At 40.1% G+C, this 23,804-nt stretch overlaps 2 protein-coding genes across 5 annotated transcripts in view; both read left to right on the top strand.

The window, feature by feature from the left end:
- The window catches only part of LOC110521562 (FAS-associated factor 1), an 88,712-nt gene extending 86,961 nt beyond the window's left edge, over nt 1-1,751 (top strand). For all 4 annotated transcript variants that reach the window (XM_021599186.3, XM_021599185.3, XM_090231560.1 and 1 more), the window contains one exon: nt 220-1,751. In XM_021599186.3, coding sequence (XP_021454861.3) covers nt 220-303 — 84 coding nt within the window. In that variant the 3' untranslated portion in view covers nt 304-1,751. The remainder of the gene's footprint in view (nt 1-219) is intronic.
- An 8,684-nt stretch (nt 1,752-10,435) lies between these two features.
- Nucleotides 10,436-13,544, top strand: LOC110521561 (doublesex- and mab-3-related transcription factor A2). Its single transcript, XM_021599183.3, has 2 exons — nt 10,436-11,339; nt 11,678-13,544. The coding sequence occupies exons 1-2, from the start codon at nt 10,892-10,894 to the stop codon at nt 12,523-12,525; spliced, it is 1,296 nt and encodes a 431-aa protein (XP_021454858.1). The 5' UTR covers nt 10,436-10,891; the 3' UTR covers nt 12,526-13,544.
- The last annotated feature ends 10,260 nt before the right edge of the window (nt 13,545-23,804 follow it).

Raw genomic sequence — 23,804 nt, 5'->3', positions numbered from 1 at the left:
TCAGCTTGAGACCCAAATTAGAAATGTACTGTCCTCCGGTGACCATCTTCCAACGACCCAATTAAAGAAATAGTAACTCGTAACCCACTTCGCCCATGGCCACTGGGTCCTGGACCATAGATTAAAGGAATAAACAAAGACTTGTAATGACTGTGTCATGTAACCTGTATGAATGTGAACTAGTCTCATGGTTTTCGATTTGTTCTCTCTCCTCTGCAGATAACCCAGCTAGACCCAGCCTCGTCTTTACTGGAGGCCAAGCTTTTCCCTCAGGAGACCCTGTTCCTGGAAGCTAAAGAGTAGGACTGACTGGCCTGGCTGTGGTGGTGGGACTGGCTGGAAGAGTAGTGAAGAGCTCTAGCATGGTCCCAGTGGATCTACGGAGACCGACCACCCTCTCACACAGATGTGAACTCTTAAACACACAATACACAACATACAGTACACTACTTAGACACAAACGCCCCCACAAAATCCACATGTAAGCTTCTCTGCTCTCGGCCTGTGCATCATTCATGATTGCCTAGTGTACACGTATGTACAGAGAAGCAACCACAAGCACACAGCCAAACTCTTTCGCCCCTCACTTAATTGCAGTGTCATGGTTTTCTCTGCCCACACTCTTACAGTATGATCAAGGATATTAAAAATAAACTTTTGAGTAGAAGAACAGCATCACGGACAAGGACTTCCCTCTACAGTACGGCTGCTATTTTAGACGTGTTGTTTCAATAAAGTAAACTAAAAAAAGCAGAGACATTTCCTGGAGAACGCTGGACTATCTCATCTCCACCTGCATTTGGCTTGTACCCTCTTTGCTCCCTCCACCCCCATGCACCTCCATGCACCCAGCCAGTGACGGACCCCCCCCTGCCCCCATCCAACCCGACCATCACAAGCAGCCAAAGAGGCTCAATGTTCCTGATCTGCACCCCTCCTGCTCTGCTCCGACCAGCCTGGTTTTAATTTCAAAAGGCTCCACAACCAACTGTTCCTCCTTTATTTTTCTTGATCCTTTTTAAGTTTGATGCTGTTTTAGTTTGATATACATTATATAAAATATATATGAACATGCATCTGTCTGAGCCAGCACTCTCTTGAAATGCACACAGACACACACGTTGGTTGACATTTTATATTATTATTGAGGCCTTAATTGTTTTTTTTCTTCTAATTTAAGTTATCTTAATACAGATTTGACAGGGAACATTTTGAGGAGCAGGATAGGCTATTAATTTTGTACATTTCACTTGGCACATTATTTATAGTATTACATTTATTTTGCGCCTTTGTTTTTACCATTGGGCACGTTCCTATGCTTAGATGTTGCTGACACATGACAGGTCTAACAATGCCTGGATAGATATTTTAAGTGTCAGCTAACCACATGTTGTAGCAATTTGTCAGTCGACGATGACGTGGCATGCAACCATTGGTTGTTGCGTCGCCTCACCTTAGCTGTGGAACGCGCCCATTATGATTTCAGGGTTTCTGTCATTGAGGCATCAGCAAACTTTCTATTCCATATTAAAGCTGTTATTATTTATGCCATTTGTCTATTTGGCCAGTAGGCTGTCCCTGTCTGAAAGATATTAATAAGAGTTCTTGTGTTTGACTGAACTGTGTACGTCTGCATGCTGTACTCAATTAGCGAACATGGTGAGCTTCCTGTGTTTAAACCAGGCAGGGGATAAGACTACATTATCATTGCCACTAAAATGGTAAATACTAGTTTGCTTTTCCTAAGAAAAGTTATTTGCCTCGTTGTCTTGTTTTACAGCAATATTTTCCAGGCATCTGGTATTATCTGCCACAAAGGCTAATTTTCTCAGTTCAGCAATGAGCTTATAGGCTTATCTCTCCATCTGCAAGGGAGTTCTTTTTGACAGTAAAAGCCAAAGTTTAAGCCGGCACAGTGGGCCCAACAGTAGAGCCCTCATTTTTCACAGAACTTTTATCAAAAGATGCAGGTTTCGGGAATCAGGATTAGTACTCTCAATGCATGCCTCTAATGAAATGACCAGAATAGATTTGGTGTTATTTCTGGCATTCTTATTTCTCATTTGGGTGGAGGGTCAGTCATTAAGGTGGAACAGGACCTCATGCTGTGGGTTTCAGAACAGGAGAATGTGCAGTGGGTTTCAGAACAGGAGAATGTGCATTGGGTCATTTGCAAATATTAAAATCCAGAACATCTTAATCTTGGCATATTGTGTGCATCTGACCCTTGGAGGGAAAATAATCTCTCCATCCTGAAGGCAAATTCAGCCCTTTGCAACATTCCCACCACATTCTTGGTTCTCACGCAAGGAATTTGAATGTTTAATGTGTTCATTCAGTCAGACTTCCCCAGGCTGCTGTGTGTGTGCCTGGTGAGACAGAGCTGAGCATGCGTCAGTCGGTCCCCTTCACAACCTGATCTGACACCCTGTCAGTAACTTACTGCTCAAAAGAGAGACACAGCATTCTAGCCCTCATTTGAATTATCCAGGTTTATACATAGAAAAGGGTGTAGGTTCTTAATTTGATCACCCTGTTGCAGGACTACTTTAAATTGTGTAGTGTATTTTAGGTTTATGCTTCTGAAGTTTGTAATTTCCACTTTAAAATTTCGGACTTGATTTTCCCTTACGAAAAATGTTTCAACCTCTACAATTTTTTTAAATTAAATGATAATCCACTTAATTCACATTTTCTGTTGCTGCAGGATGATTTTCCCGCTGTAGCAAACTGGCTCAAATTAAGATTCTACATATGTAAACGGATTCAAGTGATTTAGCTAGTCATTACTATTTCCAATGTTTGAGAAACTGATGGTGGGTACTAGGAGTGACAAGTTGACTTCACAGCGGAGTCTGAACAGGGTCTGCCATTTACAGGATGTGGCTGCAGATTTCTAAGGTTATTAATCACTGGTACATTATCCACTCAATTTGTTCTCTTGATTTGTGACATTTTGGTGACTTCCTGATACCCTGGCAATACTAATAACTGTCACAGTTAAATTGGGAATGCATGAGGGAAGTTTTAAGGTCCCACCATTCTTGACTTGTGGAAAAAGGTCAAATGTAGATTTTTAATTGAAGGAGTTTGTTGCATGTCAGAAGTGGGCATGTCCAGTTTACAGAGTTACTTATTTTAACCCAGAGTGCCATCATGGTTGTAAAAGTATGGAATCCTCAACAGAGCTTAAGGTAGAGGAGAGTTCACTGGACGGTAAGGATTTCACTGAACATGAGCTGGGTTCACATAAGCAAGAGAAGTGCATAGTTCTTGTCAGGCCTTCCCCAGGGAACTATGTGGATTGTGCAACTCCTCTGATGTGTGATATTACAGTTTCAATCATTGAATGGTTCACTAATGCACTTGGGCATCTCTTTTGTACAGCTGCAACTAATGATGATGATGCAGTCGGAAATGCCTATTGGATATTATTTTTCTCAACTTGATCAAACTTGTCACCTGATTTATTTTTTACTGCTAGAATTGCAATGTGTTCTGTTAAAGATTTTTATTTCAGAGGATTGGTTGGTTAATGTATTGATGAGTACGTGGTTAATGAAAACCACTTCACTAAATTATTTGTCTGTAAAGGTCTAAGTTTTTAGGTGCCATTATAGTCCCCAGGACATCTGTTCTCAAGCATAATTTTGCCGTTAACTGAGGGACAACCTTTAAGACACAGGGATTGAGACATCCGAAGATGCTGGCTGTCACTCAGTCTCATCTTTAAGTAAAGCCACCGCTGTTAAAACTCACATTTTGAGAATGTGGCTGTGACAATGGACTTATTCTCTGGCTTCCTGTGGCACAGATTCACTGGTGGCAACATCAGGTGCTGACTTTATTATTCCCTAACAAAAGGGAAGCGTTCAATAATGTTTAACCAGTCTTCCAGGGTCAAGAATGTTGGCCCCTAGTGAGGGAACAGAATTCCTGATGCAAGTGATCTCTCCTTTGAAGTAAGATGTGATCCCACAGCATCCAGCATTTTAAATCCACTCACCCAGCGATGCAGGGATCCCAGACTAAACTAACCTGGAGGGTCACTCAACGTTTACTTTCTCAGAGATGTTGGCACTCAATGAGCGCCAAAGAAACAATCTATGCAGCTTAAACTGTTGGGCACAAAAGGGGGCTCATTTCTCTCTGGGTTTCTTGTTCAATAAGAGAGAGAGAGAGAGTGTGTGTGTGTGATGGAAAGTGAGTAAGGGAGATGGAGGAGGTGTCAAAAACGCAGCATAGCATCAGAAGATGTATGATTATTACGGTTTAACAGCCTTATGATGATCCTGTCATTATTGTCTAATACCCCACCCCTAATGCCAAAGATCTATTCATTTTTTAAGTCAATTTAGCTTTTGGCTCATGGAAGTATAAAGGTGGTGATATTCAAACTCATGGAAATGCTAATAGTTGTGAAAATTCAACAAAAATATATTATATATACTATAAGAAAAGTAGCTACGTAAAACACAAATCAGTGACCTACATATTTATTTTATATGCGGTGAATGCCTATAGACCTACATGTATACTATATATTGGACCATTAAACACTCAAATATATGATTAAAGCAAGAGCCTCTAGCAATAAAATTCAACTCGGTTTTTCTATTGAAATTAAGAGAACTTATATCATAAACAAATGTATCAGTTGTTTTCTATTCTTTCTCGCATTATTGTTGGGTTGCCTTTTATTTACTTCAAATTGAATTAAGTTATTTTATTTACCTCTTGATGACACCATTAAGCGTATGTAGGCGTATAGGCTATGAAAATAATATGAATGAAAGCGTTTTTATGAAGTGTTGTCCTTTTAGGTAAATTAAACAGGGAAGTTGAACTATTTTGGACAACAGACTATTTCGAATGCAATTACAAACAAAGACACAACTACAATTTACTACGTTTAACATAAAAGTATTATTATTATTTACATATATTGTTTTCATGTAGCCTAGTTTGGACTGTAGGCCTTCATCAATATGTTCCGTTTTTAAGACGTTTTAATTTTTATAGAATATAATAATTACAGCCTCCCGTCTCCGTAAACCACAGGGTACGCATAAATGATGCCATGTCCTATACTAAGACTTAGTGGTAGCTTTTGCGATTCTAATGTTTTTAGTTATTTTTATCCATCACTAAAACCATGAGATAGTGAAAGGTGTTATGCAGAGCGGGATTTTAATATAGCCTATTTCTGACTGCATGAATAACCAACCATGCTGCATTTTAAAATAAACTATATAGGCGCATACAACAGGAGACAATCTGTTTTTGTTTCTCTCATGTAAATTGGCATCATGAGAAACGTGTGGTCTAATATAGCCTTTCAGCTTATTACAAGAGCTGAAATTCTGACAATTGTGAATTCTCGTCAATAATTTCAGCTCTTGTAATAAACGATAAGGCAATAATAATGATCAAAGCCCACTCACCATCAGGCCTATAGGTGATGTTTGCATTTTTGTAATTGTGGTAAATTGGTAATAGATTAAACTCAAATGAACGCTTAATTGACTTGTTATGATGTTATTATGGGTCATAAAGTCATAACATCCGGCTAAACGTTAGGTTTGATTAAAAGGCTACAATTCAACAGGCTATAATTGCAACGACATGGAACATTAATTTATTTAACGATTCCCACATCCATTTATATGCTATTTTTTGTTAAACGCGAAAGAGAAAAACTTAAACCTGTGGCATTTGGATTATCATGCCCTCGAATAAAGCATTAAACAGGGCTAAAGGGGTTTGAATGGGAGCGGTGGCGTGCGAAGTAAAGCAGAGTAATTATTGCTTCATAATTGTGTTCTTTTTCTTTTTGAACAAGGTCTTGAGGACAGCCACACTTGGAACCGACGCGGTTGTGACATTTAGGAGGCCAGTCTTTGTACTGAACATTTCAAGTTTAAAAAACAAGGCCAATTGAAGCGGCAGAGCTCAAAGCCCAGACCATTGTAGCAGAACACATTGAGTTTTGATTGGGGACAATGGTGTTTCTCAAATTTCGAGCAAAAACCCATACTCCATCTGTGATCTCAATGAACGACCATTCATAGGCTACCTTCTTTTCTGTGCCATTCGTTTGCAAAGGAGGCAGATGTGGAAGGATAGCGCTTGCATTTTAATTGGCTGTGCGTACCTAACACACACACACACACACACACACACACACACATTTAGGTACTCTAAAACTGTGTTAAACATTTTACAATTGAACGTGTGGAATGGCTGTATATTAATAGCTTGATTACTTTTATTGACATTCTTATATGCACACTGTTGTCATTATTGTAGCCTACTACATACGTATGAAACATATCAAATTAATCTCCTGAATAATTGTAGCCCACTCTATTTAAAGTGAGTCATGACAAGCACTGCCAACCTGCCTTGAGGACAGAAGAAACGGCCGGGCTTTGGGGAAAGGTACATGCATGTGTGCGTGATGCATGCACTGAGAGGTGGGTAAAAAGCTTGGCAAAGAGACCTTAAAAATTCATATGCGATGTCGGGGTTTAGAAATGCGTGTTGTTCCATCAGTCAAGAGTGGGAGAGAAGGACTCTCAGGCTCAAGTGTTTGTTGAGGAACTGCGACCTTCCACTTATTCTCAGAGAAATACAGCAATGTCAGTATCTTCCATTGAGCCTATAGGCCTCATTGTTTTCAAGAGTAGTCCGTGAGTTATGGGTAAACTAGACTATCCTCATCTTCCAAGTTTTGGATATCAAAATCGACCTAATCGTTTTTTACTGGGGTAGCCTGTAAGGTTTGATATAGCCAAACTATTTCAGGGCCTATACATTTGTGGGCAATATAGCTTTACCTTACAGTAATAAATATAACGTTTTTTTCTGGAGTTATTTCAAGGTTGCGATCTACAATGTCTTCAAGGAAATGCAACCATTCGCTTGAACTCCATCATCATTGCCAGAGCCTCATGTGAACTAGAGGTTAACAACGTAATGAGCACTTGGTGAGTAGATGAAGCGTGTAAATACGCACTGGTTTTCCCAAACCCTGTGCCTCTTACACCTTGTATAACTGCTACTCTAACCTCTGTCTCTGTTAATAGACTATGCGATTTCATCGGGAGACCCCGGGAGGCAATCCGTGTCCAGCCGTGCTCAGGCAGGGCAGCAGCAACGAAAGAGGTCGCTCAAATACCTCACCAGGGTGCTGCGGCAGCAGAAACATGCTGCTACATATGTTGGGTCAAGCACTCCCTTTGTGACTGCCTAAAATGGTGTAAAAACCCAGTCATCTGTAGCCTTTCTTAAAGAAATGAAAGCCTCTCATGGGTTTTTGAAGCATAGGCCTAATGAACTGTTCAAAGAATGTTGAATTTCTTAAGTGCCCACAGTCACGTTTTAATTGCGCTGGGGCATTTAATTGGAAACCATGAGAGAACACCAATAAAAATGTTTCATGGTAGGCCTATCCATGCATGAATTATATTTTTTATAAACTACCATATTAACTCACTTTATTAAAGCTGTTATATTTCCAATTTATTTATATTTCCAACCGAAAGAATTGTCCATGTTTGTAGGCTAGTCGCCTAAATGCCTAATTCTTGTTAGATTAATGCCTCCAAATAGGTCATTAGTTGTGCCTGCGTTTTTTAGCATGTTGAGCTTTATCCTCAATCTATTAATCAACAAACTTTGTTCAACATTGACCATAGGTGACATCAACTCCATCTCAATGTTTATATATTGGGCTACGCCACCCCGTGATTTATTGTAATGAAGTTTTCATGCGTGTGAGATTGCTGCCGAGATAATTAGTTTGAATGTCAAAAATATATAGTTTAATGTCGTCTCTATTAGGTAATTAAAGGTGCAGATGACAGCAGCGGGGGAAACAGATGGCATTTGCTTACTGTGGTTCATAGGTAAACAATGAGAAGAGCGGCAGGTCCGCGTGCTGGAAACGCAGCGCGCGGAGCGGAGTGCAACATGCACCACTAGTCGAGGCGACCAGAAAAGCCCTAGCCTAAATGTGGAAAGGTGCTCAGGGTTACAGAAGTACAGGTTATGATGTTTTAGTTTGTTGTTGTGTTTTGCAGCCCTGTTCAGTCAATATAAACCCACATTCGTTATAATACATTGAATGCAGTGTCCCATGTAGGCAGGTGAAATGTTTAGCCGGTCTGTATTTGTATATTATGTAGGTTATTGCGAAATGTTTCCAGAGAGGGGGCATGCATTTTCTGCAGTCAATGAATATTACTGGGAAATTACAGAAGTTGGTGCCAATAAAACATAACACTCAACATTGCATGATCCACGAGACCTAGTTCAGAAGAAAACATGATTGCCTAGCACAGTCCTACATTTCACGTTCTTGGTAGGCCTATTTCACGTTCTTGGTAGGCCTATTTACCTTTGTTTATCAGTCTTGTGCCATTGAACACAGTTATTGGAGTCCACTAAATACAGTTATTGAATTGATGCACTCGAATGAACATTTCATATAAGCCCTTTAAATATGTACATTATTGAATCGATCCCTATCGTTAGATATAGCCTATTCCTCCTTATTTCAATAAATAGTTTGTACAAGGTTAAAATGGCGTGGTTGGTGAGAATTGGGAAGTTTTGTCCAATGTATCAACCATACCTACATCATTTACAAATGTGATTGTAGGCATTGGTCAACGAGAGCATGGATCCACAGGCACCATCAGGATCCCAAGTTCAGCCTGGAGTGACATCGGACGGCTGCAACATCATCCCCGGGTCTCCATGCATGGCCAGCAACCTCCAACAAGTTAGTATGCTATATCACCTGCAAACTGGTCGTCCAAAAGTAGTCTACAAATTAGAAATCTTGATATTTTCTGAGAAAAATGTAAACAGTTCAATGCACACTAATAAAAGTTGAATAATGAGTTCATATAGGCTAAATTGGAATTCATTAGTCATATTCAATTATTGCAACTTTTTGGAGTAAAGGCTCAGAAAATGTGTAATAATAGTAATCATTATAATCATAATAATCGTAATGAAGTTACTGCATTATCATTATCACTTAATTTGTGTAAACAATGATTTACTGATTATCGCATTGTCCGTGTCGTTTTAAATGATTCAATCTAAAAATAGTAATATAATATGAATGAAACAATGAACAATGAACACACTTTTGTTATCAACATCTACGACTAATAGCAAATAGAAATCAGCTTGATTGCAGGAAAATATAGGGTAGGCATATACACAAATTTAAAACATGCGGTCTTCAAATTTCGAGCTCGTTGTAAAAAAGGATTTGTTTAGCCTATGAACTCAGAAAGGGTTAATCGTTTTAATTTCCCCCCATTTGATGTATGTATGTTGAAGGTATTTGGTAGCTATGTGCTTGAATTTAAATATTGTATAAAAAAAAAATATATATTATTATTATTATAATAAATAATATGAATAATAATACAAATAAAAACACTTTCAAATGAAACGAAAATTATGTTGGTTCATTGCTTGCTGAGGACATAAAGAGTATTTACTGCTTTGGGATATACTTTTAGACAACATGGTCTTCTATAGGCCTAGATATTGTTTTCCTAAATATAACCACACTAACGTTTTTGTTGTATTTTTTTTAACATAATAAAATAAGCAGCAAATGGATGTGGCTATGGGTCCGGCTTGCCTCAACTGAATCGCATAATGCATGTCCATGAGTAGCAATAAAATAGTGTTATAATCTGGATTAGGCCTATCATTGTACAATGAAAACACTTACTACGTTACTATTGTAAAACAAATACGTTTCTATTGTTATTATAAAAAGTTGGGTTTTATTTATATGATAAAGACGTTATTTTCCAACTCCATGCTCAACATTCTACCAGCAATTGCATAGCATAGGCTAGTCTATTTGAATCAATATGTAAATGTCACTTACCTTGTGATTTGACAGAATTAAAAGGGCAGTGACGTCAGTGAGACTTTAATTATTGTCTGTCTCGAAAAAGGTGTAAATAAAATTGAAGGATCTATAACGGCTTTTTATACAAGTAAGACACGTGATGCAAAACATCATGTAAATTAATCAAGCAAATTAATATAGATAAACTTCAGATAGCCTAGGCCTATCGAATTATTGCCTGAAAATGTCTCTATTGAGAAAAGTGCATTTCATTTGATCTTGGGAATCTTTTCCCATAATATTTCCCATAATAAATATGACTTAATTGAAAATGTAGTTCCATTTGTTTTGAAATTCGAGTTTGTTAAAAATAATGTATTTTAGCTCTGCAGGATCCCATTCAGATTCTAAACACTTGTTATTTGAGAAAGAACTCTGGTGGACACAGTAGAAAAGGGGACAAGCCAATCAGATTGCACCTTCCCCGTTTGGCCAATGACAGGCGCCACATTGTTGTCAAATTTGTCTAATGAAAACGTAGGAGCAACAATGGAGAGAGAGAGGATCTGTATCTAGTGGCAATCTCTTGAGTAAGTTAGTGTCTCACGCTGGTGCGAGTATAGCAGCCTCGGCTCATTTTGGTGAAATTAAGTTAAACAGGGGAGAGCACTCATTTCTGCAAGTCTCTTGGATTTCTCCTCGTAAATGACACGTTTAAAGGTCTATTTATGTATATATTGTTGCAGAGATCATCAAGTATTGACAGGTTGCACGGCGTTTTTATACCTCATTAGCGTAAATTGACAAGCTGGTCCTTTATCTTGGTGAAGCTTTAGGCGAGGCTACATTCTGTTATCTTCAATGGACAGAAAACACCGGTAGAAGATTACTTAATAAATTGTGCAGATATGTTGAAAACTATTCAGCTGTTGTGAACAATCATCGATACATCATCGCGTTACTTTTTTCCAATTGATAGTAGATATTGGTCAGCGACAGGACATGGATCTGAGACCAGAGCTCTCCACAGCGCCGTCAGGATCTCAGGTCCACCCTGGAGCCGGAGGGTCTGTCAACATCCCCGTCTCCATGGCCAGTAGCCTCCTGCGGGGTCCGATGCTATATCGCACAACGGAGAAGTATCCTCGCACCCCGAAGTGCGCCCGCTGCAGGAATCATGGCGTGGTATCTGCGCTGAAGGGCCATAAACGTTATTGCCGCTGGAAGGACTGTATGTGCGCCAAATGCACCCTAATTGCCGAGAGACAGCGCGTCATGGCCGCACAAGTGGCTCTCCGTCGACAACAAGCTCAGGAGGAGAACGAAGCCCGGGAGCTGCAGCTCCTGTATGGGACAGCAGAAGGGCTAGCTCTGGCGGCCGCCAACGGCATTATACCACCTCGTCAGAATTATGAGGTCTTTGGTTCTGTCAACAACGAAAGTAACTCAGGTGAGTGGATTTATAGATTATCCTGCTCAGATTAGCCTGCTCCTAAACATGAATAGGCCTAAATATTGGTGGAAGGTTGGTCAGGTTGTTTTGTGCGTAAATCCTGTGCTTAAGCATGTGCTTTGCTTTTGGTAACTTTGAAGAGTAATGTAAAGGACCCTGATAGAGAAATCATGTTCTGATGTGAAGAGGATAAATTGGCATTTAATTTACCAAACTGTCAAGTTAATGTGAAAATCTTGGTAATGGTAACAATATCAAAAGTAGCCTATTAGGCGCCTCTTTAATTTGAGTGACATCAACATCTCATCGATTCGTTTTTTATGTATCTATTTCAGATTTAAGAATGCAGAAGTATGAATTGTTTCCGAAGTCCCAAATGTCGGCATCAGTGACCCAGCAGCAGACGTTGGGCAAATCGGTTTCCACTGACAGCGAACCAGGGATCTCCTCCCCAGACGCGCGTCATGGCTCTGGCTCTGAGAATGGAGACGGAGAGTCGTTCATCAGCTCTCCTGTCTCCAAGGCTCTGAAAGACGGAGAGGACACCCCGGGTTCGATTAGCCCCCTAGGTTCTGACTCGGGTTCGGAGACCGACAAAGATGATCAAGAACCCTCCCCATCATCGGCCGCATCCAGGCAAATGAACCCAATCGACATCTTGACCAGAGTGTTCCCCAGCCACAAGCGCAGTGTTCTGGAATTGGTTCTACAAGGCTGCGGGAAAGACGTGGTGCAGGCCATCGAGCAAATTCTCAACAACAGTGGACAAGCCAAGGCCCCGGAGCAGGTGTGGACAGCAGAACGCATACTCCAGAGCGCACAGCCTCCCCTCTCCTCCACTCCAAGGCCCATGTTACCGGGAGCCATGACGCTGAGCAACCGCTCCGCCTTCTCTCCACTGCAGCCAAACGCGCCACACTTTGGCGCTGATCCCAGCACCTACCCCCTGAGCACTCATCTAGGACTAAACCCCTTGCGTCTGGCCTACTCGGCCCACAGCAGAGGGCTCACCTTCATGACACCCTACTCCACCACGGGGTTGATGCCAACTCTGGGCTTCAGGCCGCCCATGGACTACGCATTCAGCGACCTCATACGGGACAGGACACTCTTGCACAAGGACCAGGGGTACACCAATGGGCTGTACAGGCCCCTCGGCAACAACAACACAGACAAACCGTGAGACTGAGAATGTACAATGTGTCATGAACTCAGTCGTGTTGGGACTATGATTCAAGTGGACACATTCAGAGAGGGACACTGTATTTGTAGCCACAAGTGTTGAATGTTATGGAGAGATCAGTAACGTGTTTGGCTATTGCACTGCTGTACATAATGCTTTGCTTTTAGTCGGTTTGCTTGCCCAAAATGGCATCGGAAACCAAGCTCACTTATATATAACTTTGTTTTCTTAGAGATAGACTATTATTCCTTATACATATGTATTGCTATAAATCCCCCGCCAAGTGTGTAACCTGAAAATATCTAGTCAAAGTATTTTGTCTGAAAATATTACTTAAAGGGGTTGCAATTCCCGAAAAACGGACAGGCAAACTATTCATCACACCATAATGTATGCAGTCGCATTATAATCGAGTGCATATATGGAGAAGATACAAATTCTAACTTCGATATGATTCCTGTAAATTGTGGGGTTTCGATATTGAAAAAGTGGTCGCAACCCAAATTCACTTTCAAATAAAAGTGGGTTGTTAGATGATCCTGGTGCAATTGTTGCTTTTACCTTTTCATTCCGAGTAATTATTTTCTGGAAGAAAACATCCAACCTTACTAACGAATTATTACTCACTATTTTTTAGTGACATACACTAAAACTTAAACATCCATGCTTAAAAACGTTTAAGTGGGGTGTCTTAAATTATTACCATAACGTGTAAATTACTGACGTTGAACATTTAAAAACGGAAGCTTAATTGTAAAACTATTGATGTATTGGCATTCCTTTTCTGACTTAGTTTTATTGTTTCTCCAACAGTACAGTGTATATTGAATTTGATTATATAAGATTATTATATTACAGTTGACTTTACCTGTGTACTTGACCCAGCATTTATCAGCTACAACCGTTCTTCTCTATTTTGTGAAATTGCATTTTTTGTCCTGAAAAGTCTATTGCTTTTCTGTCACAAGCTGTACCGTCACATGTGGAATTGCTGGAAATAAATGTTATTTTATACAAAATGATTTCCAATTATTTCTAGGCACTAATATAGCATTTATTTTCACACACACGAACGCGCGCACACACACACACACACCTAATATTAGGCTGTTGTTATTAGTTGTTATTAGCCTATTATTTGCAGTAATTATATAGTGCTTATAAGAACATGTAGCCTTAACTTTTGTCGTGCAGAAACTTGTCTTGTCTCATCATTACAATATTGTCATTCTCCATTTTTCCTTTATTCGTTTATGATGATCGTATAGATTTATAGACTCAGTCTTTGGAAACGGAAAAACACAGGGAACTGGCAAAGCACACACTCATTTAGGAATGAAAAGTCCACAACACTTGGAATATGATGCTGTAGAAACATAATATATCTTGCTCGCCGGAATCGAAGTGTTTACTCACGCCAGACAAATACTGTATAACAATGTAAACAAAGTATTTGACAGTGTGCCTTCATAATGCCAAACGGAAAACGAAACCCAACACCTATTGAGAGGCCCCTTATTCCACATTGCATTGCTTTGATAGCTTTAATTTAACTGGAAATACATGACCTCTGTTATTAGATTAATTCCTTTGAAATAATATCTGTCCATTGAGATATGTACAAAATAAGAATAAATGTTCAATAGACTTAGGCTATATTCGATGACAAACAATTCCAATATGTTTCATAGGCCTACATCTCGACCCAATTAAATGTTCCCTTTTAATTTGCTTTTATCTGTTTTTTTCATTTGCTTTTATACAATGTACAATGTTTAAAGTGCATACAATGATACTCTGTGTCAAAGCATATTCCATACATCAAACAGCAATTATGTAAACATGGTAGACTTTTGTTTTATTATAGACATGGCTTGGTTACATCTGATCATCGTTAGCCAGAGCTGAAAGCTCTGTGAAACCGTTTAGCAGACTAAGGCCAGAACAGTTATGCTACAATGGTTTACGGTCCAATGCAGCCGTTCTTATCTCAATATCAGATTCTTTCTGGGTAACAATTAAGCAACTTACTGTAATTATTTACAATTAAATTGGTCAAAAAGGAACAAGAACTTCTTTGCATAGAGCAATATCTCAAGCAAGAATTCTGCTAGGACTGTCTGGGAGTGGTCTGAGTGGGGAGGGGAATCCTGAAAATTATTTGTTATTGGCAGAGAGGTTTGGGACTCTCTTTCTTATTGGTCTATTAACTAATTTACTGCATGATGATGTCACAATGGAAGGCCAAAACGTAATCCCACCTAAACAGGCTGAAATTTCAAAACAGCACTGTAAGCTTTTAGGGAGATGACCAGCCAGTCACTTAGTTCAAGTTCAAATGTGAGAGACCTCTTTGAAATTTAGGCAGCTACATGACTCCATATCTGGGCCCATATTCAATAGGTAACTGCATACCTTTGCCCTGCCATTGTTGAATCACTCCCTTCGATGGTACAGCATTTGATAGGTGTAAGCCCTATGTCAGTCACTCCACCTGGCCTTCTAGCAGGCTTAGGTGGAGCTACTACCATATTGCTCAAACACATGCAATCCTTTCAGATCAGCAAGGGGTACTCAACAACGGCAGAAAAAAGGGAGCAGGTTATTGATTTGGGATTCATCCCTGTATACAGCCTATGTGACCAACTGGTGTCTGCAGTTCTCTCAGCTGTGCAAGTGAGAGGACAGTAAATCCAGGAGTGGGCAGAAAACATCAGATCTGGGAATGCAGTTCAATGCATATAGCCTACATACCCTGTGTCACTAGAAGTTTTCTCTCTTTTCTTTTTTTTTTATAACAATTAAATAAAGTCACATTTATGTCTTGACCTAGTTTTGATGCATTATGTTTGAGTACTCTGTGACCTCTCAAACTTTAGTCAAGCAGACAGTGATGTCGTACCTAGTGTACCTAATGCTGTATCGGATTTGGCCTGTCATCCTCCATCTTCATCATCAAGTTGAATGCAGACAGGTAAAACATTTTTTGTTGTCATGATTTCAGAACTAGTCTAACAGCGGCTTCCACTGTAAAAAAAATAATAATAAAAAAAAGTGGGTAAACTAAACTCTTATCGCTAGTCAAGGTGAAAAAAGGAACGCGTCCTATATTTCAATGCATTTGTCTGCGAAAGGTGGTTAAACTGTTGGTCAAAAAAAGTGAGTAAACTGCGTTTACTTGCGTTTACCTTCAACTAAACTGGTTCTAACAACTAAACTTGTCAGCTCCTGTGTGACGTCCGTCTCTATTTGTCCATCCTCTATTTTCTTTACAACAATACCACCTGGTGGTCAACTTGATAGCTAACAGTACCCATTTGCATCCTTACGTTTTCTTTCTATTACAGAACGGCAACAAGCATTGCCATATATATATATATATATATATATATACTGCTCAAAAAAATAAAGGGAACACTAAAATAACACATCGTAGATCTGAATGAATGAAATATTCTTATTAAATGCTTTTTTCTTTACATAGTTGAATGTGCTGACAACAAAATCACACAAAAATGATCAATGGAAATCAAATTTATCAACCCATGGAGGTCTGGATTTGGAGTCACACTCAAAATTAAAGTGGAAAACCACACTACAGGCTGATCCAACTTTGATGTAATGTCCTTAAAACAAGTCAAAATGAGGCTCAGTAGTGTGTGTGTCCTCCACGTGCCTGTATGACCTCCCTACAACACCTGGGCATGCTCCTGGACAGTCTGTGGTGCAACGTGGCGTTGGTGGATGGAGCGAGACATGATGTCCCCGATGTGCTCAATTGGATTCAGGTCTGGGGAACGGGCGGGCCAGTCCATAGCATCAATGCCTTCCTCTTGCAGGAACTGCTGAAACTGCTGCCAAACGTTCTGCACGGTGTTGAGCTGTAAGCACAACCCCCACCTGTGGACGTCGGGCCCTCATACCACCCTCATGGAGTCTGTTTCTGACCGTTTGAGCAGACACATGCACATTTGTGGCCTGCTGGAGGTCATTTTGCAGGGCTCTGGCAGTGCTCATCCTGCTCCTCCTTGCACAAAGGCGGAGGTAGCGGTCCTGCTGCTGGGTTGTTGCCCTCCTATGGCCTCCTCCACGTCTCCTTATGTACTGGCCTGTCTCCTGGTAGCGCCTCCATGCTCTGGACACTACGCTGACAGACACAGCAAACCTTCTTGCCACAGCTCGCATTGATGTGCCATCCTGGAGGAGCTGCACTACCTGAGCCACTTGTGTGGGTTGTAGACTCCGTCTCATGCTACCACTAGAGTGAAAGCACCGCCAGCATTCAAAAGTGACCAAAACATCAGCCAGGAAGCATAGGAACTGAGAAGTGGTCTGTGGTCGCCACCTGCAGAACCACTCCTTTATTGGGGGTGTCTTGCTAATTACCTATAATTTCCACCTGTTGTCTATTCCATTTGCACAACAGCATGTGAAATTTATTGTCAATCAGTGTTGCTTCCTAAGTGGACAGTTTTCACAGAAGTGTGATTGACTTAGAGTTACATTGTGTTGTTTAAGTGTTCACTTTATTTTTTTCAGCAGTGTATATGTATATATAAACACAGTACCAGTCAAATGTTTGGACAATAACAGTGAAGATATCAAAACGATAAAATAACACTTATGGAATCATGTAGTAAGCAAAAAAGTTTTAAACAAATCAAAATATGTTTTATATTTGAGATGCATTCACTCAACCAGCTTCATGAGGTAGTCACCATGAGGTAGTCAACTAACAGGTGTGCCTTGTTAAAAGTTCATTTGTGGAATTTCTTTCCTTAAAGCGTTTGAGCCAATCAGTTGTGTTGTGACAAGGTATTGGGTGGTAAGCAGAAGATAGCCCTATTTGGTAAAAGACCAAGTCAATATTATGTCAAGAACAGCTCAAAAAAGCAAAGAGAAACGACAGTCCATCTTTACTTTAAGACATGAAGGTCAGTCAATTTGGAATATTTCAAGAACTCTGAAAGTTTCTTCAAGTGCAGTCTCAAAACCCATCAAGCGCTATGATGAAACTGGCTCTCATGAGGACCGCCACAGGAAAGGAAGACACAGAGTTACTTCTGCTGCAGAGGACAAGTTCATTAGAGTTACCAGCCTCAGAAATTGCAGCCCAAATACATGCTTCACAGAGTTCAAGTAACATACACATCTCAGCATCAACTGTTCAGAGGAGACTGTGTGAATCAGGCCATCATGGTTCGAATTGCTGTAAAGAAACCACTACTAAAGTACACCAATAATAAGAAGAAACTTGCTTGGGCCAAGAAACACAAGCAATGGACATAGACCGTTCTCTCCATTGGTCTGATGAGTACAAATTTTACTGCCGTGTCTTTGTGAGATGCAGAGTAGGTGAACGGATGATCTCCGCATGTGTGGATCCTACCGTGAAGCATGGAGGAGGAGATGTGATGGTGTGGGGGTGCTTTGCTGGTGACACTGTCAGTGATTTATTTTGAATTCAAGGCACACTTAACCAGCATGGCTACCACAGCATTCTGCAGTGATACGCCATCCCATCTGGTTTGCGCTTAGTGGGACTATAATTTGTTTTTCAACAGGACAATGACCCAACATAACTCAATACTTTGTAAGGGCTATTTGACCAAGAAGGAGAGTAATGGAGCATTGCATCAGATGACCTGGCCTCCACAATCACCTGACCTCAACCCAATTGAGATGGTTTGGGATGAGCTGGACCGCAGAGTGAAGGAAAATCAGCCAACAAGTAATCAGCATACGTGGGAATTCCTTCAAGACTGTTGGAAAAGCATTCCAGGTGAAGCTGGTTGAGAGAATGCCAAGAGTGTGTCATCAAGGTGTAACCGATGTGAAATGGCTAGCTAGTTAGCGGTGATGCGCGCTAAAAGCATTTCAATCAGTGACGTCACTCGCTCTGAGACCTTGAAGTAGTTGTTCCCCTTGCTCTGCAAGGACAGCGTCTTTTGTGGAGCGATGGGTAACGATGCTTCGAGGGTGACTGTTGTCGATGTGTGCAGAGGGTCCCTGGTTTGAGCCCAGGTAGGAGCGAGGAGAGGGACAGAAGCAATACTGTTCCAAAGGCAAAGGGTGGCTACTTTGAAGAATATCAATTATGAAATATATTTGTTTAACACTTCTTTGCTTACTACATGATTCCATATGTGTTATTTCATAGTTTTGATGTCTTTACTATTGTCATACAATGTAGAAAATAGTAAAAATATAGAAAAACCCTTGACTGAGTAGATGTGTCCAAACATTTTACTGGTACTGTATATACAGTGCCTTGCGAAAGTATTCGGCCCCCTTGAACTTTGCGACCTTTTGCCACATTTCAGGCTTCAAACATAAAGATATAAAACTGTATTTTTTTGTGAAGAATCAACAACAAGTGGGACACAATCATGAAGTGGAACGACATTTATTGGATATTTCAAACTTTTTTTTTTCAAACTTGCAAAATTATTCAGCCCCCTTAAGTTAATACTTTGTAGCGCCACCTTTTGCTGCGATTACAGCTGTAAGTCGCTTGGGGTATGTCTCTAAGTTTTGCACATCGAGAGACTGACATTTTTTCCCATTCCTCCTTGCAAAACAGCTCGAGCTCAGTGAGGTTGGATGGAGAGCATTTGTGAACAGCAGTTTTCAGTTCTTTCCACAGATTCTCGATTGGATTCAGGTCTGGACTTTGACTTGGCCATTCTAACACCTGGATATGTTTATTTTTGAACCATTCCATTATAGATTTTGCTTTATGTTTTGGATCATTGTCTTGTTGGAAGACAAATCTCCGTCCCAGTCTCAGGTCTTTTGCAGACTCCATCAGGTTTTCTTCCAGTCCTGTATTTGGCTCCATCCATCTTCCCATCAATTTGAACCATCTTCCCTGTCCCTGCTGAAGAAAAGCAGGCCCAAACCATGATGCTGCCACCACCATGTTTGACAGTGGGGATGGTGTGTTCAGGGTGATGTGCTGTGTTGCTTTTACGCCAAACATAACGTTTTGCATTGTTGCCAAAAAGTTCAATTTTGGTTTCATCTGACCAGAGCACCTTCTTCCACATGTTTGGTGTGTCTCCCAGGTGGCTTGTGGCAAACTTTAAACAACACTTTTTATGGATATCTTTAAGAAATGGCTTTCTTCTTGCCACTCTTCCATAAAGGCCAGATTTGTGCAATATACGACTGATTGTTGTCCTATGGACAGAGTCTCCCACCTCAGCTGTAGATCTCTGCAGTTCATCCAGAGTGATCATGGGCCTCTTGGCTGCATCTCTGATCAGTCTTCTCCTTGTATGAGCTGAAAGTTTAGAGGGACGGCCAGGTCTTGGTAGATTTGCAGTGGTCTGATACTCCTTCCATTTCAATATTATCGCTTGCACAGTGCTCCTTGGGATGTTTAAAGCTTGGGAAATCTTTTTGTATCCAAATCCGGCTTTAAACTTCTTCACAACAGTATCTCGGACCTGCCTGGTGTGTTCCTTGTTCTTCATGATGCTCTCTGCGCTTTTAATGGACCTCTGAGACTATCACAGTGCAGGTGCATTTATACGGAGACTTGATTACACACAGGTGGATTGTATTTATCATCATTAGTCATTTAGGTCAACATTGGATCATTCAGAGATCCTCACTGAACTTCTGGAGAGAGTTTGCTGCACTGAAAGTAAAGGGGATGAATAATTTTGCACGCCCAATTTTTCAGCTTTTGATTTGTTAAAAAAGTTTGAAATATCCAATAAATGTCGTTCCACTTCATGATTGTGTCCCACTTGTTCTTGATTCTTCACAAAAAAATACAGTTTTATATCTGTATGTTTGAAGCCTGAAATGTGGCAAAAGTTCGCAAAGTTCAAGTGGGCAAAGTTCAATACTTTCGCAAGGCACTGTATATATTGTACATACAGTGGGGCAAAAAAGTATTTAGTCAGCCACCAATTGTCCAAGTTCTCCCACTTAAAAAGATGAGAGAGGCCTGTAATTTCATCATATGTACACTTCATCTATGACAGACAAAATGAGGAAAAAACATCAAGAAAATCACATTGTATGATTTTTTATGAATTTATTTGCAAATTATGGTGGGAAAAAAGTATTTGGTCACCTACAAACAAGCAATATTTCTGGCTCTCACAGACTTGTAACTTCTTCTTTAAGAGGCTCCTCCGTCCTCCACTCGTTACCTGTATTAATGGCACCTGTTTGAACATGTTATCGGTATAAAAGACACCTGTCCACAACCTCAAACAGTCACACTCCAAACTCCACTATGGCCAAGACCAAAGAGCTGTCAAAGGACACCAGAAACAAAATTGTAGACCTGCAGCTTGGTTTGAAGAAATCAACTGTGTGAGCAATTATTAGGAAATGGAAGACATACAAGACCACTGATAATCTCCCTCGATCTGGGGCTCCACGCAAGATCTCACCCCGTGGGGTCAAAATGATCACAAAATCCCAGGACCACATGGGGGGACCTAGTGAATGACCTGCAGAGAGCTGGGACCAAAGTAACAAAGCCTACCGTCAGTAACACACTACGCCGCCAGGGGACTCAAATCCTGAAGTGCCAGACGTGTCCCCCTGCTTAAGCCAGTACATGTCTAGGCCCGTCTGAAGTTTGCTAGAGAGCATTTGGATGATCCAGAAGAAGATCGGGAGAATGTCATATGGTCAGATGAAACCAAAATATAACTTTTTGGTAAAAACTCAACTCGTCGTGTTTGGAGGACAACGAATGTTGAGTTGCATCCAAAGAACACCATACCTACTGTGAAGTGGGTATACGTTTGACCTCTGTCAATGCCAACAAAGGGTATATAACAAAGTATTGAGATAAACTTTTGTTATTGACCAAATACTTATTTTCCACCATAATTTGCAAATAAATTCATAAAAAATCCTACAATGTGCTTTTCTGGATTTTTTTTCTTCTCATTTTGTCTGTCATAGTTGAAGATTACCTATGATGAAAATAGAGGCCTCTCTCATCTTTTTAGGTGGGAAAACTTGCACAATTGGTGGCTGACTAAATACTTTTTTGCCCCACTGTTGATTGTATATATATTGTATGTATACAGTGCATTTGGAAAGTATTCAGACACCTTGACTTTTTCCACATTTTGTTAAGTTCCAGCCTTATTCTAAAATTGATTACATTTCTTTTCCCCTTCATCAATCTACATACAATACCCCATAATGACAAAGGGAAAACAGTTTTTTTTGACATTTGTGCAATTTTTTTACAAATAAAAAACTGAAATACCTTATTTACATAAGTATTCAGACCCGTTGCTATGAGACTCGAAATTGAGCTCAGGTACATCCTGTTTCCATTGATCATCCTCGATGTTTCTACAACTTGATTGGAGTCTACCTGTGGTAAGTTCAATTGATTGGACATGATTTGGAAAGGCACACACCTGTCTATATAAGGTCCCACAGTTGACAGTGCATGTCAGAGCAAAAACCAAGCCATGAGGTCGAAGGAATTATGCGTAGAGCTCAGAGACAGGATTGTGTCGAGGCACAGATATTGGATCATTCTTAAATGGAAGAAGTTTGGAACCACCAAGACTCTTCCTAGGGGAGGAGTGCCTTGGTTCCAGCCCGCATGAAGTTTACCAAAAGGCACCCAAACTACTCTCAGACAATGAGAAACAATATTCTCTGGTCTGGTGAAACCAAGATTGAACTATTTTGCCTGAATGCCAAGCGTCACATCTGGAGGAAATCTGGCACCATCCCTACTGTGAAACATGGTGGTGGCTTTTCATGCTGTGGGGATGTTTTTCAGCAGCAGGGAATGGGAGACTAGTCAGGATCGAGGAAAAGATCAACGGAGCCAAGTACAGAGAGATCCTTCATGAAAACCTGCTCCAGAGTGCTCAGGACCTCAGACTGGGGCGAAAGTTCATTTTTCAACAGGACAGTTTCTGAATGTTCTTGAGTGGCCCAGCCAGAGCCCGGACTCAAACCCGATCGAACATCTCTGGAGAGACCTGAAAAAAGCTGTCCAGCTACGCTCCCCATCCAACCTGACAGAGCTTGAGAGGATCTACAGAGAAGTATGGGAGAAATTCACCAAATACACCTGTTCCAAGCTTGTAGCATCTTACCCAAGAAGACTCAAGGCTGTAATTGCTGCCAAAGTTACTTCAACAAAGTACTGAGTAAAGGGTCTGAATACATATGTAAATGTAATATTTCAGTAATAAAAAAATAGGCAAAAAAATCTATAAACCTGTATTTGCTAATTCGTTATAGGGAATTGTGTGTAAAAAAAACAATTTGTGGCAAAAGTCTGAATACTTTCCGAATGTACTGTGCATTTGTGAAGTATTCAAGTACTAAGTCATGTTTTGCAGAGGGGGTCAAATACCTATTTCCCTCATTAAAATGCAAATCAATTTATAACATTTTTGACATGCGTTTTTCTGGATTTTTGTTGTTGTTATTCTGTCTCTCACTGTTCAAATAAACCTACCATTAAAACTATAGACTGATCATTTCTTTGTCAGTGGGCAAACGTACAAAATCAGCAGGGGATCAAATACTTTTTTCCCTCACTGTATATATATATATTTTTTTTAATCAATGATTGGTAATTTAGCTTTTAGTCATCTTATCCAGAGCGACTTACTTAGTGCATTCACGTTAATTAAGGTTGCGAGGTGAGACAACCACATCACAATCATAGCAAGTAAAACTTTATCAAAACATTCATGCATTTATTATTGCAGCTTTTACATGATTTGTTTCTTGTGCTTATTATTCATATTTTGTTTCTATCTGATTTGCTGATAGCATGTTTAGCAGGACTATGCCTTTCTTGATAAAAGCAACTGAAAGTTTTGTGTGAACAGGAGGATTATTTGGAAACTACACTACCCATGAGCACCTCATCCATAATTCGATGTTCATTACTTGAGGAATTTAGTGTTGCGTGCAAGTCTGATTTAAAACACTAGATGGTAGCCTATCCATACAAATGCCACTTTGGTCCGAGATGTGCAGCATGTATGTGTCTGTCATAAACAGTAAGGTCAAACAGAACCCTGCATGCCCCTAATAACAACACTTCATATCACACAGTCAAGTAGTTGACATCGCATGTTGACATTTTCTAAATTTAAGACTCACTATCATACTGTTTACAAGGATTATTCTCTCATAACGGAGATTGAATAAATCCCACCAAAACAGTCCCAGCAATTGTAATCTCTCTGGTTATCAGATACATTTTATGCGTTTAAATTTACATTCTTACATAGGCCTACTACCTTTTTTTCATG

The sequence above is a fragment of the Oncorhynchus mykiss genome, chromosome 4, assembly GCF_057628025.1.
Source record: "Oncorhynchus mykiss isolate SJ-2025 chromosome 4, ASM5762802v1, whole genome shotgun sequence".
Lineage (NCBI taxonomy): Eukaryota > Metazoa > Chordata > Actinopteri > Salmoniformes > Salmonidae > Oncorhynchus > Oncorhynchus mykiss.
The sequence above is the reverse complement of the archived record's forward strand: the minus strand, read 5'-3'. Positions and strand labels throughout refer to the sequence as shown.